The sequence below is a fragment of the Mus caroli genome, chromosome 13 (assembly GCF_900094665.2).
Source record: "Mus caroli chromosome 13, CAROLI_EIJ_v1.1, whole genome shotgun sequence".
NCBI classification, from domain to species: domain Eukaryota; kingdom Metazoa; phylum Chordata; class Mammalia; order Rodentia; family Muridae; genus Mus; species Mus caroli.
Genome location: NC_034582.1, coordinates 75,756,697 through 75,773,130, shown reverse-complemented (window position 1 = coordinate 75,773,130; position 16,434 = coordinate 75,756,697). Strand labels below are relative to the sequence as shown.

The window sequence follows — 16,434 nt, the reverse complement described above, 5'->3', positions numbered from 1 at the left end:
TCTGTAACTCTTTCCATGGGTGTTTTGTTCCCAATTCCAAGAAGGGGCACAGTGTCCACACTTTGGTCTTCGTTCTTCTTGAGTTTCATGCGTCAGTGGGATATTTGAATATCATTCCTATTCAGCATGTTTCTGTAGGCATCAGGCACACACGTGGTCAAGGCATATGTGCAGACAAAGCCTTGATATACAGATGTCTGAGGAATAGAAAATTATCAAGCATATAAAGAAAAGATTATGGCAATCCTTTGTAAAGCACAGAGAGGTGGCTGCCATTTTTCTGTAGAGAACACCCTAAAGATAGAGTTCATACAAAAGAATAGTGATATTTAAACTTCGAGTAATAAAACAGATGGGACAATAGTAAGTTGATCTTGACCAAAAAGAGAGAAGCCATGTGTAGACACTATATTTTAGAATATAAAGAAGAAGATCTCAAATATTTAGAGGAAAAATTGGTAGGAGGGAATTCTGCTGCTCTTTTTTTCCTCATTAAGTTATATTTTACAACCATGTATTGTCATCAGTCAAAATGCAACACTTTAAATGAAATATGACAGGGGACTGGAGAGATGACTCAGCAGTTAAGAGCACTAGCTGCTGTTCCAGAGCACCAGGGTTCAATTTCCAACACCCACGTGGTGGCTCACAACTGGCTATAACTCCAGTTCCAGGGGATTTGATACCTTCTTCTGGTTTTATGAGCACCAGGCACACACATGGCACACAGACATATATGCAGAAAAGTAAATAAAAATTTAGATATGGGGGCATGTTCCAACATTGTAGCTGTCGAGTCAGGAGGTGGAGGCAGGGGCAGCTGAGAAGTAGTCTAAGGCTCATCTGGGCTGCATAGTGAGACTGTGTCTAAAAACACCTCAGTCAATACTTACAGCAAGTGTTTCAATGTAAGGCCCATGCTCACATCAAAACTTATTTCCATAAAATTGTCAAATAGCACAATATCATAGGTCATTATTTTGTTTTGAACATTGGTGACCTTTATTAAATAAGCCATTACATTTGGCTGGAAAAGAGTTTAAACCACTCTGGGATTCTTAAGTCAGAGCTCCTAATTGTATGCTCATTCAACCTGTGTTCACAGTTCAACCTATGACTATCTAGCGAGAATTGTGTTTTAGAGTAAGAAATGGGAACATTTGTGCAAATATGTGTGTAATATGAAGGTTTATTTCAGCACTATTATTTTAAAAATTGGAAAAAGAACAGCCATTCAAGTGGGGCTAGTCACACATTGGTTCAGTCAACAATGAATTGTGTGTGCAGAAGTGTTTTCACAATAGTAAAAAGAAACCATAAGCCCTCTATTAATTACTGTTTTAACTGTACCTTTCCTATGTTTGAATACACAAATGCCATATATATAATTGCATGCATTATCCAGTACAATTCCTTGCAGGTTTTCCTGGGAGTGGCAGTCAGTGTTGCATAGCCTGTGTACACAGTGGATGAACATGGAGATTTGTGGGAGCATAGTCTTGATGGTAAAATCAGAATGTGCCCTTTGTGATACACTCATGACTATATTGTCAAAAGTGTAGTTTTTGTTTTAGACATCATTACATAGTAAGACAAAAGGAGTCTTCAGTTAATGACTGATGTGCATATATCCACATATAGATAACCTGCATCATTCTTATCTATTATTTAGCAAATAAAAACAAAGGGTGACTACTTAATGTATGAATTTCAGGCGAGCAATGCATTTTAAGTTTAACATCATCACTAACACTTCATTTGAGATGCACTAAGAGCAGAGAGTTACTCTTCATGGTCTGAAATTCAAAGAGAGCCAGCAATACATAATAAAGTGCTCACCACAGGAAATAAAAAAGTGATCCATCCTCAACTTTAACACAGACTAGAGCTTCCACGTGCTGGATAAAATGTTGTATGACCATATGTTCTAAGTGACTATGTTTGACATTTTCTCTCAGGTTCTAAGTACTTTGATGATGTATCTGTCCAACATGAATGCTTCTTCCAATGAATACTACATGGAAATTTGTACATTGGAAGTAGCATTCTGTTTTTTTATTTGAAGTGAACACTGTTGTACTAAAAAGAATAACAAAAGACTCTATACAGATTTCCTAGATAAAGCCCATCTGTGGGCTCAGACAGTCTTTGGCATAACAATATTTCTGACTCCTGACTTTCCCAGGTGTGGAAAAACCCCAGTTATTTCCAGTGCCTTAATAACAATATCAGAGTCCAAGCCCCTGTAGTATTTGATATCATATATATATTTTTATTTTATCAGTTTCATCTTTCTGGTTATTATAGCTTGGTAGAAGTAGAGTCAGGAGTTCTGATGTTGTATTCTGCAACATCTATACAAGCACAGGACTAGCATGTTCTCTGGAGCCTGATAGACTACACCCTCATGCACATCCAAAATGGTTCTTCATTGTCATTTTTCTCTTGAAAGCTTCTTAAGGTTTTCCCATGTGAAGTTCCTGTCTTTACTGATTTGTAAATGAAGTTTGATAATTTTGAGGCAAAGTGTTTGCTTCTATCATCTTATGTTTTGTAGTGCAGATGTTTCTAATGTGATTTAGTTTAGGAATACGTGAGGCTCCATTTGCAGTTCACTTAATGTTTTTACAGACTTGCTAGTGGACTAACTCAAGTTGTGCTGTCACAGTCTGAGAAGTAGCAGGGGACACTGCAAGCTGGTGCAGATGCTGGCCAACGTGTTTTGAGCTTGGCCAATAACCAAGCCTCATGCCCTGTGTCAAGTTGTTTGTTCTTTCTGCCCCAGCTTTATTATCTGGGAATAAAGATGACAATAAGATCTGCCTATGATCTATCAGATTAGAGAAGTTTTGTAAATTATTGAGAGTAACAGTATACCTATACTAACCCAGTGTTAGAAGAATGGGTCAGTTGTTGTTACTTTACTTAAGTGAACTTCCTGTTTCCCTTGAGCATAAATACAAGCTTGAACAGCTGTCTAATTCTTGGGTACAAACCTTAATTCTTAAAATGTGCACATACGGTTCTGACATTTTCTTTCAGAAATGTTTAATGTCAAGATGAACTTTGCTTCTCCATTCCTGGTTACTTCTCATCTATTGCCCATTGTAATTTCATAGCTCTGGAAATAATATTATGTTGACTTTTAAATTTTTTCTCAGATATAAAATAATTTCTGCACCTGTAAGCTTAAATAACTTGTGCTGCTCATTAAGGATCTGTTATCTTCTCTTCCACCTGCTTTCTTATGGCGTATCTTAGGGATTCATCCTAAGATCATCTCATTTGTTAGTCAGCTTTCTGAGTTCTGAGAGAGTCTCTTGAGCTTGTCTTTTGTTTGTCTTATTTGGTGCTCTTGCTTCTGTACCCAACAGTCCATGTACTATTCATTTGTAATTGTACTATCAAATTTGTATTCTTATTTGAATCAGATTTTTCCTGTGGAATGTTCTTTTATCTTCAAAATGGATAGTCTCATAAATTCAGATCTTGAGTTTGCATGTGAGTTTAAAAATGCGAGATTACAAAGCTGGAAAAAAGTAGGATAACATGAGTATGCCTTCATTAAGTTCTCTTGCTAGGAAAAAAGGCAATTGTTTCAAGTATATCATGACTTGATTATTATAATAAATCACAGAGAGTGATAGTGTGGGGGGCAGGGCTGAAGGCACAATGGATGAATTATAAACTGATGAATTAGAAGTCTCAGATTTTCCAGATATATTATAATATGAAGGAACAATAATATTGTCCTTGCTCTCCCAATAGAAACTTCTTTTAAGGTAGGAAATCACATTTGAAAAGGCTATGTTTTCTAGGATGCCTTGAGTGGTCTTAACTGGAGAGAATTTTCTCATTTGGTGTGATTTTGTACTTTAATGTTATATGGCAGTTGCCATTTGCTCATCAAAACACAGATAATTAAAAGTAATCTTATCTCTGCTATGACATATTTTTGAGATAATTATTCCCTTGTTCATTCAGTTAAGAAATAATGATTTCTTGGAGTAGATTTAAAACTGTGACTTATTTTAATTCATGATGTTAACTATTGCAGCTAATTTAAAGGATAGTTGTCACTATTTAGGACATTAAGTAATACTTAAATACTTTTAAGTATTTAAATATTTAAGTATTTAAATGCTTAAATACTTTAAGTAAATAGAAAGTATTTTAATGATTATTTCTTTTCTTTGTCAATGATCACCCATGCCTTTTGGATGGAAATGGTTATATTTAAAATATAATTTTGATACTATTTTCAATTCTTCATATTTCCATCTTTGTCAGATGTAGAGAAAATTTTATCCAGCAACATGGCTGCTCTGGCAGTAGATCCCATCCAAAGACTTTCTTGGTCTGTGTGACCGTGCTGGAAACCAGACAGGCCCACACTTTTAGTCCCTCTAGGTGGACTATAGACATGGCAGTAGTGCACATCTTTAATTCCAAACAGTGAAGGTAAAGTTAGTTTGTAGAAGAAAGCAGCCATTTTTTTAAAGTGATGGCTAATTGAGGAGCAGTCAAAGTGATGAATCAAAGAAAGATTTGACAGAAAGATTTCATCCACATGGTGAAAAGTCAGTTTGGAGAGGAGTTTGAGTCAGAACACCTGAGTTGAACCAGCCAGCCAGAGTTTAGAAAAAACTAGAAAGGGTGAGCTTATTCAGCCTCTGAGACTACAATTACATTTGGCAAATAAAAGACACATTTATAGTCACTGTCAATGATTATTAATAGAAAACATATACAATGTATATATTATACATATCCTAAAAAGTAGACTGTTGAATACACAATTTAATTCTTAGATTTATTTTTCAGATAACAATGGAAGGAAGAAATCAAGCTTTCAGTATCAAAAGCAGAACTCTTTTGTATGAACTCCTTTGTGTTCTAATTAACCCAAAGCGCAAAGACACTAGGGGATTCAGCCACTTTGTGGAGGTGGCTGAGCATTTTGCCTTTTCTCTGCTGACCGATGTTACCTGTGGGTCCCCTGGTGAAAAGTAAGTATTTTGTAAAATTATCAGTGTCTGAAATGGATTTCCTCATGGCTTACAAGCAGTACATGATGCAAGTTGAGATTGAGATGATACATGGAGCACATGGTTGGTGCTTTGCATCTACTGGCTAATGAATGCAATTATTAGAAGAAAATGGCAGCCCTGGCAACAAAAAATGAATGTGTACCATCAACACCACAGTGCTCTTGTTTAAAAGCATCTTTAAGAATAAAATATCATCTTGTCTGCCCCTGCTTTTATTTAGTGTGTGGAAATCACATTGTGAGGAGAAAAGACACTGATTCCCAGCCTTGGTGCTATGATTTATGCTGCCCTAAGTCCCAGATGTTTCATCTACTGGGGGGAAGTTCTCAAACTTTAGGGATTTTTTGTGGCTGGAGTTCTATAGCAGGAAGCTTGCAAGAGAAAGAAAATAGCATGTAGCTCATGGTCATTATTAACTATATAACTAATTATGTAGCCATGTGTTAATATTTTTTATGTACAAGGATATAAAAATTGCATTCATAATCTAAATGTGATTATTGTAGTCTAAAGATTTAAAAATACCTTATTTGTATTTGACAGACTAAAATCTACTGACATTAGAATATGGGCAGAAATTAAAATCCAACTTGATTTTCATGTTGCTGATATACCCTACCTGAAAACAATAAATGTCATTTTATTACTATGTAATAGGTATATGTTTAAGGATATTTTTATACACATTAACTTTATTACTTTTTTCAGTAAAAAATTATCATCAGTGTTTAGTAAGTCTCAGTAATCTTTAGTCATTTCAATAATGAGTTCTGTCAAACTAACAAAGAAAAGAGTTGGTTACATAATTCTGAATATTAGTTCTTAGATTGTAGATACATGAATTCAAAACAGCAAACTGTATATGAAAGACAAGGTGTAAAATACAGAGAACATTGATGATATTAATTATATCCTTGATATAACTAGACTGCATTAAATTGAATAATGTGGATGGCTATTTCATAGTTAGAAACAGAGCGATACTGAAAAGTATATAAGGCTCATGTATAAAAGTTGGTGTATATCGTATGCATATTTTATGAATCTTCACATTAGATAAGCTATTGAAAGGTTCAGTTGGTGCTCTTATGATTCATATTTACATATTCAGAAACTGAGAGCTACAGTCCTGCTCATGTTGACAAAGTTCAAATGAGTAGTAGTGCATGATGAATCTCACGCTTAGCCATAGGCCTGCTTGATTCCATATTCCCTCCTGGCTACCAGGCTGTGTAGTCACAAGAGTGCAATAAAAACAAACTTAGAGCTCAAATTTCATTACAGATCCATGCCAGGGTATGGGGAAGCTGGGAGCCATCCCACATCTCCTTGTGCCGAACTCCTTTAAAACCTGCTAATGGGTGCTAGGGACTGATATTTTCCTAATGGGAAAATCATTGAAGAATCAGAAAACCCTCACACAACCCTCTTTCAGGACATCTTCTCTCTAGTTCTTACCATGGTTCCTAAATATCCACCTGAGATAATGCCAGACAGTTCAAACTTAGTGCCATTTACATATGTCTAATCCTGGCTACAGAAACTTCCCACATGGGTTAGTTGTTTGCATTGAGACCACAAAATGTGCTTGGAATATAGTGTGTGTGTGTGTGTGTGTGTGTGTGTATGTGTATGAGAGAGAATTTTGATATATTCTTAATATATACTTTCATATATATATATATATATATATATATATATATAGAGAGAGAGAGAGAGAGAGAGAGAGAGGAGGGTACTGAAGAACAGAAGAAAGCTAAAAAGGGAGAAACTTCAGAGGCTAGTAGCTAAGAGAAGAGAAAAAAAAAAGAAATGGCGTCACATTTGGTTTGTTTTCTTAAAGGCTAACTATGCTAAGTTAAATTTGCTTGAATTCTTGATACACCAGCTTTGGCATCAAGTGCATCTTCTGAGAGGGGAGAACTTGAGAATTGAGCAAGAATAATAGTGATGAAAACCACTTGGAAACCAACTAAAAACAATGCCAATTAGCTTGTAGGTAGTTATTTTTATTTTTTTTTTTTGCCTAGCAATGAGTTCTGTCTGGGCTAGAACAGTGTTTGATATGGAGGGCTGAATGGAGAGATGATTAAGAAAGGGATTTTGACAAGGTTGTAGAGGTATATGGGTCCCATACAAATGGAGGTTTTTACATAGGAGGCTTGACACAGAAACATAGTATCCTAGATAAATGGGTAGATTCAAGATAGAACATCAAAGCTAGTGACCACTGTATTTATTTATTTGTTTATTCATTTTGTTATAATGTAAAGTTATTTCAGATGTTTTTCATATAATATATTTTGCACTTATTCTTTCCCCTCCCCTGAAGTTTACCCACCCAACTTCATGTTTTTTTTTTTCTCTTTCCAAAAGACCTACCCTCCAAACCAAACCAAACCAAAATCAGAAAAGACAAAAAATAACCACAAAAACAAACCAAACAACCCAGCATATCATGGCATCCATATCAAGTACTGCTGACCTGGTCAACTCCAGGCATGCCCTTCAGGGTGTCTGATACAGCCAATACTCAACACTTGAAAGGCTGTCATGTAAGCCTTGGAAGAAACTTGCAAGAGACAGGACCGGTAGCTTGAGGAAAAGGCTCCCCTTTTGCTCTTTCTCATCTCACATCTTTCCCTTAACATTACCTTTTATGCTTAGAAAGCATAAACCTTTCTCATGCTGTAGGTCTTAGCAGAGTATCATTTTGATCCACAATCAATCTGCATACTCTACATCCATTGTGGCAGATAGAACCTTTAACATACTCTCAACCTTTTCGAAGGCCAGTTTCATATTTATTTTATTTTGGTTATCTGCTCACTAATGCAAAGATGTTGAATCCAAGAACAGATTTTAGGGGAAATAGTTAGAGATTCACATTCCTTGAATCATAAGTATTGTATGTAACGATTTTGCCTTACCGTGGCTGGAGTATCACCTGGACTTTAAACCCAGTCCGCATTCATTCAACTCACATTGAGATTAGAAAACAATTTAACAATTTTATTATCTCCAAGGGCTGTGAAAAAAATAGCAATCAGACGTATCAAGGGCTGTTATCTTACCAGCTGGATGGCTGTATTAAGGTTCTGATGTGCTGGCAGGCATGCCATAGAGGTGGAATGGAAACCGAGCTGTGGTGGTATGTCCTGAATGATTCTAAATGGAACAAAAGGCTCCACTCTGATGGAATACCCTCTCTTCACCCTGTTCTACTCCAGCCTGTGACTGACACAGAAAAGTACATTTCAAGCCGCAGATTGTATTGTGATAAGTGTGTAACAGCTCCCAGACACTCCTGGTTTAGGTTACAAAAAAAGATCAGGCACAGGGATGTGGAGAGATGTAAGAATCACATGCAAACCAAAAGCAGATGGCTTTTTAGTGTTGGGATTTGTCCTGTCATTCTTCTACAAGAAGAGAAAATTCTCAATTTCAACATTACAGCAAATACAACCTGATATATTGATACAAATACCTGCCAACTCAACAAAGACTTGTTTTTCTCTTGTAGAAGCAAAACCATCCTTGACAGTTGCCCATATTTGTCAATTCTGGCTCTTCACTGGAACCCTCAACAGATCAATGGACACAAGTTTGAAGGGAAGGAAGGTGATTACATTCAAATTCCAGAGAGGTTACTGGATGTTCCTGAGGCAGAAATGCTGGATGGGAAAAATACATGCACATTAGTTCAGTTTGTGGAGTACAGCAGCCAGCAGTGGTTCATAGCAGGAGACAACCTTCCTGCCCTAAAAGACAAGGTAATCTCTCATTTTAAAAAATCAACCGCTGGGCAGTGGTGGTGCACACCTTTAATCCCAGCACTTGGGAGGCAGAGGCAGGCAGATTTCTGAGTTCAAGGCCAGCCTGGTCTACAGAGTGAGTTTCAGGACAGCCAGGGCTACAAAGAGAAACCCTGTCTTGAAAAAAAAAATCAACTGATATTTTATTTTATTTTCCTTTAGCAGACAAATTTGGAACACATTTGATTAGACTTTTTTTTCGGGGGGGGGGTCAGGTACATGAAAATTTTTCTCTCTTCATAAGCCATTTGTAGAATTTTGGGCTTCAAATGTAGGTGGAAAAGTTTACTTTCTGTTTTGTGGGGTGTGTGTGTGTGTGTGTGTGTGTGTATGTATCAACAAAGTATAACTAGAGCTTTTCTTGCTATAATATCTTGGCACATACCTATCTTTTAAGGAAGTCAGCTTATGATACTTACAGTGGGTGCTGTCAGCTAAAGACTAAAATGTGGAGTTGGCAAAGCTAAGCTGTGACAGGGAAAAGCCAGTCAGAGTCTGGAAGTGAGCCAGCTCGTGGGACTGAAGAGAACACTGCAGGCGCTAAGTACCTGAGGAATGGAGTCTGGTTCCAACTGGCAGACTCTGTTCTAATGTGAATTGGAAAATTGCCATTAAATTTCTTATTTCTTCTGACATTATAGGTATTGTCTTTGAATGTGAAAGGTCAGAGTGCACAACCTCTGCCTAACAACAATGAGGTTCTCTACAGGATTCATGCAGCTGAGCCTAGAGTTGTTCCTCATACATCTCGGTGTCTCCTCTGGAATCAGGCAGCTGCCAGGTATTACTGATAAATCTTATGATCAGTGTTTGCTGCTTCCCTACCTGAAAGCATTGCACCTGCTTATACTGTCCATAGACAGCAGCCTCAAGGAAGGCGTCAGACTGGCGAGCAATATCGTCTGTTAATGAGTAACAAAAGCAGTCTGGCATTCCAATGGGGATTCTGTTGGTAGTAGAACTCTGTGTACAATATAGTATTCTTTCTTCATTATAGCTATTCTCAAGGGTTATGTTATAAGTACTATTCAGTAATTTTCTGAACCTACCTGTTAATTTGTTACACATGAAAGAAAATTCCTTTCTACACCCCTAACATCTGTGGTTCAGTGTCTGAGCCTTACGTTGAGAGGGATCAACAGGGTTTAAGAATTCTTGTTCACCGCTGACTTAAAGTCCATTTGGGCAATAAGTCCAGATAATAGCATAAACAGGAGGTTGAGTGTTTCTTTGAGTCTCTTTGGTCTTTGGAGTTGGGTTGAAGAACTTACTATCACTCAAACCTCGGGATAGTGCTGTGTGGTCCAGTCATGTTGGGAGAGGGGTCAATTGTCTATGTCAGCCATGAGATTTTGATTATTACTGAAGTTTTAGCTGACAGGAAAACCAAACAATCCATTTGGGTTAGTTTCTCTTTCCCTGCAATGAAACATTTTGAATAGAAATTCCTAATGCCCGATGCTGGATCTTAAACCTGATACAGAAAGGTCTCCTTATATGGTGGTTCAACTTATCAATTTCATACCTGAAGCTTATGCAAAAGTGATGCACTATATGGAAACCGCTCACATTTTGAACTCTGACCTTCCCCACATATGATATGCAATATGATGTTCTCTCATGATGCTGAAGAGTGGCACTGAGCCATGGCTCTTAGCAACATGAACATGAGGGGATGGAAGCAAGTATGTTGCATTGCTAAGCTGTAGTGATCGGTGGGCTCGGTAGAGTAAAGACATCTGCACCAAACATTTTAAAATAAGCAGTGTGTTTAACAGTCCACTCCATTGTAAGTCAAAGAATAATAATAATTCATAAATAATCTTTAATCCTCATTTAATGCATAATGGAAGTTTTAAGAAGAAATCTGCATTTTGAATTAAGAAGTTTTACATCATTTTTTTTTTATAATTTTTTTTTTAGGTATTTTCCTCATTTACATTTTCAATGCTATCCCAAAAGTCCCCCATACCCACCCTCCCAATCCCCTACCCACCCACTCCCCCTTTTTGGCCCTGGGGTTCCTCTGTACTGGGGCATATAAAGTTTGCAAGTCCAATGGGCCTCTCTTTGCAGTGATGGCTGACTAGGCCATCTTTTGATACATATGCAGCTAGAGACAAGAGCTCCGGGGTACTGGTTAGTTCATATTGTTGTTCCACCTATAGGGTTGCAGTTCCCTTTAGCTCCTTGGGTAATTTCTCTAGCTCCTCCATTGGGGGCCGTGTGATCCATCCAATAGCTGACTGTGATCATCCACTTCTGTGTTTGCTAGGCCCCGGTATAGTCTCACAAGAGACAGCTATATCTGGGTCCTTTCAGCAAAATCTTGCTAGTGTATGCAATGGTGTCAGCATTTGGAAGCTGATTATGGGATGGATCCCTGCATATGGCAATCACTAGATGGTCCATCCTTTCGTCACAGTTCCAGATTTTGTCTCTGGTTTTACATCATTTTTTAAACAATTTTTTTAATTAGATATTTTCTTTATTTACATTTCAAATGTTATCCCCTTTCTTAGTTTCCCCTCCAAAAAAACCCCTATCCTCTCCCCCTCCCCCTGCTCCCCAACCCACCCACTCCCACTTCCTGGCCTAGGCATTCCCCTATATTGGGGCATAGAACCTTCACAGGACCAAGGGCCTCTCCTCCCATTGTTGACCCACTAGGCTATCTTGTGTTACATATGCAGCTAGAACCATGAGTTTTCTCTCCGTGTATTTTCTTTGATTGGTGGTTTAGTCCCAGGGAGCTCTAGGGTTACTGGTTAGTTCATATTGTTGTTCCTCCTAGGGAGCTGCAAACCCCTTCAGCTCCTTGGGTACTTTCTCTAGCTCCTTCACTGGGGACCCTGTATTCCATCCAATGGATGACTGTGAGTATCCACTTCTGTATTAGTCAGGCACTGTAAGAGCCTCTCAGGAGACAGCTATATCAGTCTCCTGTCTGCAAGCTCTTGTTGGCATCTGCCGTAGTGTCTGGGTTTGGTGGTTGTTTATGTGATGGATCCCCAGGTGGGGCAGTTTCTGGATGCTCATGCCTTCAGTCTCTGCTCTGAACTTTGTCTCTGTAACTCCTTCCATGGGTATTTTGTTCCCCTTTCTAAGAAGGAGGGAAGTGTCCATACTTTGGTCTTCCTTCTCCTTGAGTTTCATGTGTTTTGCAAATTGTATCTTAGGTATTCTGAGCTTCTGGGTTAATATCTACTTATCAGTAAGTGCATATCATGTGTGTTCTTTTGTGATTGGATTACCTCACTAGGATGATATCCTCCAGATCATTTGTCTAAGAATATCATGAATTCATTGTTTTTAATAGCTGTCTAGTACTCCATTGTGTAAATGTACCACATTTAAGTTTTACATCATTAGAAAAGTAATGGTATCAAAATTATTGAAAAGAATGTATTCAAGAAGCAGCCACTGATTGACAGTAAGATTAACTTCCCTGAGAGACATACTTGAAGTTCCTTATAAAATGTATTTATCATACATGACTCAAAATGCAAATAAGAAAATATGTGGAGGGACTCATAGGCAAGCATATATGTTAGTTACTGGTCTTTTGCTATGATGAAACACTATGACCAAGGCAACTTACAAAAGAAAGTATTTAATTTGGGACCTGTTTACAATTTCAGAGGGTTAGACTTAATTCCCATCATGGGAGGGAGCATGGCAGGGAGCAGGTTGCCATGGCACTGGAGCAGAAGATGGGAGCTTATATCTTGTCTGTAAGATGGAGAGAGAGAGAGAGAGAGAGAGAGAGAGAGAGAGAGAGAGACAGAGAGACAGAGAGAGAGACAGAGAAGACACAGAGAGAGAAACAGAGAGACAGAGACAGGCAGAAAGACTAGGCTTGGCATGGGGTTTTGAAACCTTTAAGCCCACTCCTGGTGACACAGCTCCTCCAACCAGGCCAGTGTAAGCTACATAATCCTTTTCTCCTCAATTTGATGTTTGGTCATGGTGTTTTGTTGTAGCTATAGAAACCCTAAGACAGCTGTGCTGTAATATAGGGAACCACACACCATAAGCCATGGCTCTGATGGTCTTTTGGGATCCATAGACGCCATGGCTACACCGATCTGTCAGGATTCACACATGGGATGGCTATTCAGAGCAGTGGGAAATTTTGAATGACAGAGAAAAGCACATTTGTTTTAGGATAGGTAAGGCTGCTGCACAGTTGCTGGGAGGGCTAACTTCCTTGGTACAGCAAACGCCCTGGCAGGTGTGGTTGTTATGCACACTGCTTCTAAAGGTGTCTTGGTGGAATCTGTTGGGTCATGTCCTGAACAAGATGTTCTTTCCAGTGTTTCTTCTGGAAAATGTAGTCTGCTCAAGTCTTGAGGAAAGAACATTTAATTTCAGCTAGTTATTTTTCCTTTTAAAACAATCCTAACATCTTTGAAATATTATTGAAAGATCAGTGACTATTGTGTTTTGTTCTAGCTGGTTGTCTGACAGCCAGTTTTGCAAAGTGGTTGAAGATGCTTCGGACTATGTGGAATGTGCCTGCTCACACATGTCTGTGTATGCTGTCTACGCCCAGACTGACAACTTGTCATCATACAATGAAGCTTTTTTCTCTGCTGGCTTGATATGCATCTCAGGTCAGTTGCAGCGTTTCTAAGTCATGCATTTTAAATCTATGTGAGAAGGAACCTTTCCCATAGTTCTTTTGTGTATGTAATATGTGAACGTACTGTAATGCAGCAGTGTCCTGTTGTTTTAATCATTAATGAATACAACCAACATTTACGGATGACTGCCTCTGTTAACTCATGAACAGTATGGGATACAGTGTAAGCTGGAGGCAAGGTAATAGGAAAGGGAACTGTTCATGGTGTATTGTGCTTTAGAACTCAGGCTCTACAGTTAGAACATTGGGATGACAGAAGTCAGTACACATAAAGATTTTGTGTTTCCAATTAAAGAGATAGTCTTCCCCATCAGTTGATTGGCAGTCTTCAACTTTAGAACTCTAAACATATCAAATCCTATGATAGAAATTATCTTCCACTCAACATATGTAATCCCTCTTTTATTGAAGTCATAGGAACTTGGACTTTATTAATGTCTATCAAACTGTTTCCATACAACCTAACTATAGACATATTCCCCCATGCTGTGCAGTTGGGTGGAGAAGAATGACACATTCTTACACTACTTCAAGCCTTAGCTCCACTTTTGCTCTACCCAATTTTCCTTTGTAAAGTACTCCACACATTGTCTCTAGGAACAATATGCTATGCACATAACTTGGTATGGGATAATGACTAACCATAACTTTGCAGCCAGATTGCCTTAGTTCAAGCCCTGATGTGGTCATTGGCTAGTTGTAGGAACTGGAGTAAATTATTGATTTTATGAGTTGATATACCATAGAATTACTACCCTCAATGTACTTATGATTACAAGTCTGCGTGCATTTCAGGGTAGTAAGTAACTCACACACAGCTGATATTCTGCTTTAGTGATGGTTTGTCTGTTATTGAGAGGGACTATCTTTCTAAATATAGTGTACCAATAATCTACCTAGTAAATTTTATTCATTAGAAAGTCTTTTTGGAGATAAAGTCAGTAACTAATTATTATTCCTGGCTTAGTTGTTAAGTGTTTCCAGTATAATTTAATTTTACATAGTTATAACTTTCCTTATGGCATATGAATTTTGAGTCTTAGATTCCATCACAAAAATTAAAGAACCTCCTATTCATAATATTTTTCATAAAGGATGGATGACATTTCTTACACAATAAATCCTTCTAGGTGAATATAGTTCCAAAATTAGAGGGACTCTTGTACTTCAATAGTGGCATATTTTTAATCAATGAAACTTCATAGAGTAGTGAAATAATTGCTTAACTATATTGTAATAAAAGTCTAAATATTATTTTACAAACAAATTGAAGTATTGCTGTTACCTCCAGGGATCTCCTGCTTTATAGAAACATTGAACATGAAAAGAGGTTTTGCCAGTTTCATGTAGACATGGCAGAGGGTGAGCGTGTCCTTGGAGATCTGGCGGCCATGCTGCATTTTCTATCTTGGTGCAGAAAAGGAGACATTGACCTGTTCATGTGCTTGAGATCTTAAATGCCAGCATCCATATTGGTACCTTTGACTTGGGATCAGGGTCAAGACACTGCAATTATGAATCTGTCTCCTCTTGTATTCAGGTGTTTGATAAGTAAGGCTTTAAAATTCTGTTTTTGCCACCATTTTCTCTTCATTAGAACCAATGCCCATTCCTTGATGTGCCTTCAGAAATTAGAAAAGACAACTTGATGTTTCCTACATGCACATAAAGTATAGTTTGGATCAGGCCAAATGGAATGGCTCTAGTTTGGTAATAGTTAACTGGTTCTTTTCAGGAGTGCAATAATGCACACATTCACAGGAGCTGGCCTCCTTATCAGTTTTAGTCTCAATAAATTCTAGGATGTTTGGGCCAGTATGTCTTGTAGTTCTGCTTCCTCGTCCTGAGCAGAAAGGTTTAAATGCTGACAGTTTAAGATGTGGGTGAAGGGCAAGAGAGGCTTAGAAACCCTCGATTTAGAGAGGTGAAGTGGGGAGGACACACCTGGAAATTTCCAGGTTTGCCAAATACAAGAAAAGGAGCTCAAGGCTATTCCTTGACGTGAAAGAGATAAAAAAGGAATATGCAATGAAAAGGGGCTGTGTGCATTCTTTGGCTCTCCATGGAGATGACTTTGGAGAAGTGTAAATTAAGATGGTTTCCGGTAACAATGTCAGAATCCGATTTAATTACTAGTAAGACCAGCCAGGCTTGAGGTGCATACGTGCTACCTCCTGGGTGACAGTGAGTGCAGATCGTCTTGGGTGTTTTTTGTAGCTCTTAGAATGCTATCCCATATAGATGATGGTCTAATTGGATTTTTCCTGACTGCCTCTTTTAACAAAGTTCTATAATCTTACAACATTAACAAGATACTGCAACAGTCATTGTGTAGTTCTTTTTCACTTTAACTGACTGAGTGAACTCAGCGTGTCTATAGTTTAGTATCCCGTGATGCCAGTGGATCTGCCCTGTTAGAGGCAGGCCTGATCTCATATTGGTGTTGCTTGCTTTAACATATTTCACTAACTAAAATGTCCTTGGTTAATTGGCTAATTATCCTATCTACTTAAAATAGAATACTAAGTGTGTGAATGCCCACAAAATGTCAATTCCTTATTAAATAGTAATTTGTAAGTGGCTAAATATAAGCCTTATAGGTTAAGAAAGTAAATAAAAATTATTTGAAGATGACCATTCTTTTGTTCAATCTTGTATAGAACAGCAAACTTCTCAAGGTGTGCCTTTTTTTCTCCTCTGAAAGCTGAAATGCTGTTAAATGTTCAAGGTAACAAAAACCAACCAGCTCTGAAAAGATTTCTGATAGTGACAGAAGTCATTATGAAGCAACTCAGAGTGCACACAAGGGGATAGGGATGGGGTGGCCAGAGAAACAGAACCCCAATAATTAAGTTAAATCTGAACACAATTGCATTCATCTCAAAATTGTTCTCCTAAAGTGTTAGTTTTAAAATTTTGGTCA

At 38.0% G+C, this 16,434-nt stretch overlaps 1 protein-coding gene across 1 annotated transcript in view; it reads left to right on the top strand.

Moving 5' to 3' along the window:
* Adgrv1 (adhesion G protein-coupled receptor V1) overlaps window positions 1-16,434 on the top strand; it is a 497,830-nt gene that overhangs the window by 219,873 nt on the left and 261,523 nt on the right. The window contains exons 79-82 of the mRNA XM_021180004.1: window positions 4,825-5,009; window positions 8,575-8,824; window positions 9,508-9,647; window positions 13,322-13,482. Of these exons, the coding sequence (XP_021035663.1) occupies window positions 4,825-5,009; window positions 8,575-8,824; window positions 9,508-9,647; window positions 13,322-13,482 (736 nt within the window). The remainder of the gene's footprint in view (window positions 1-4,824; window positions 5,010-8,574; window positions 8,825-9,507; window positions 9,648-13,321; window positions 13,483-16,434) is intronic.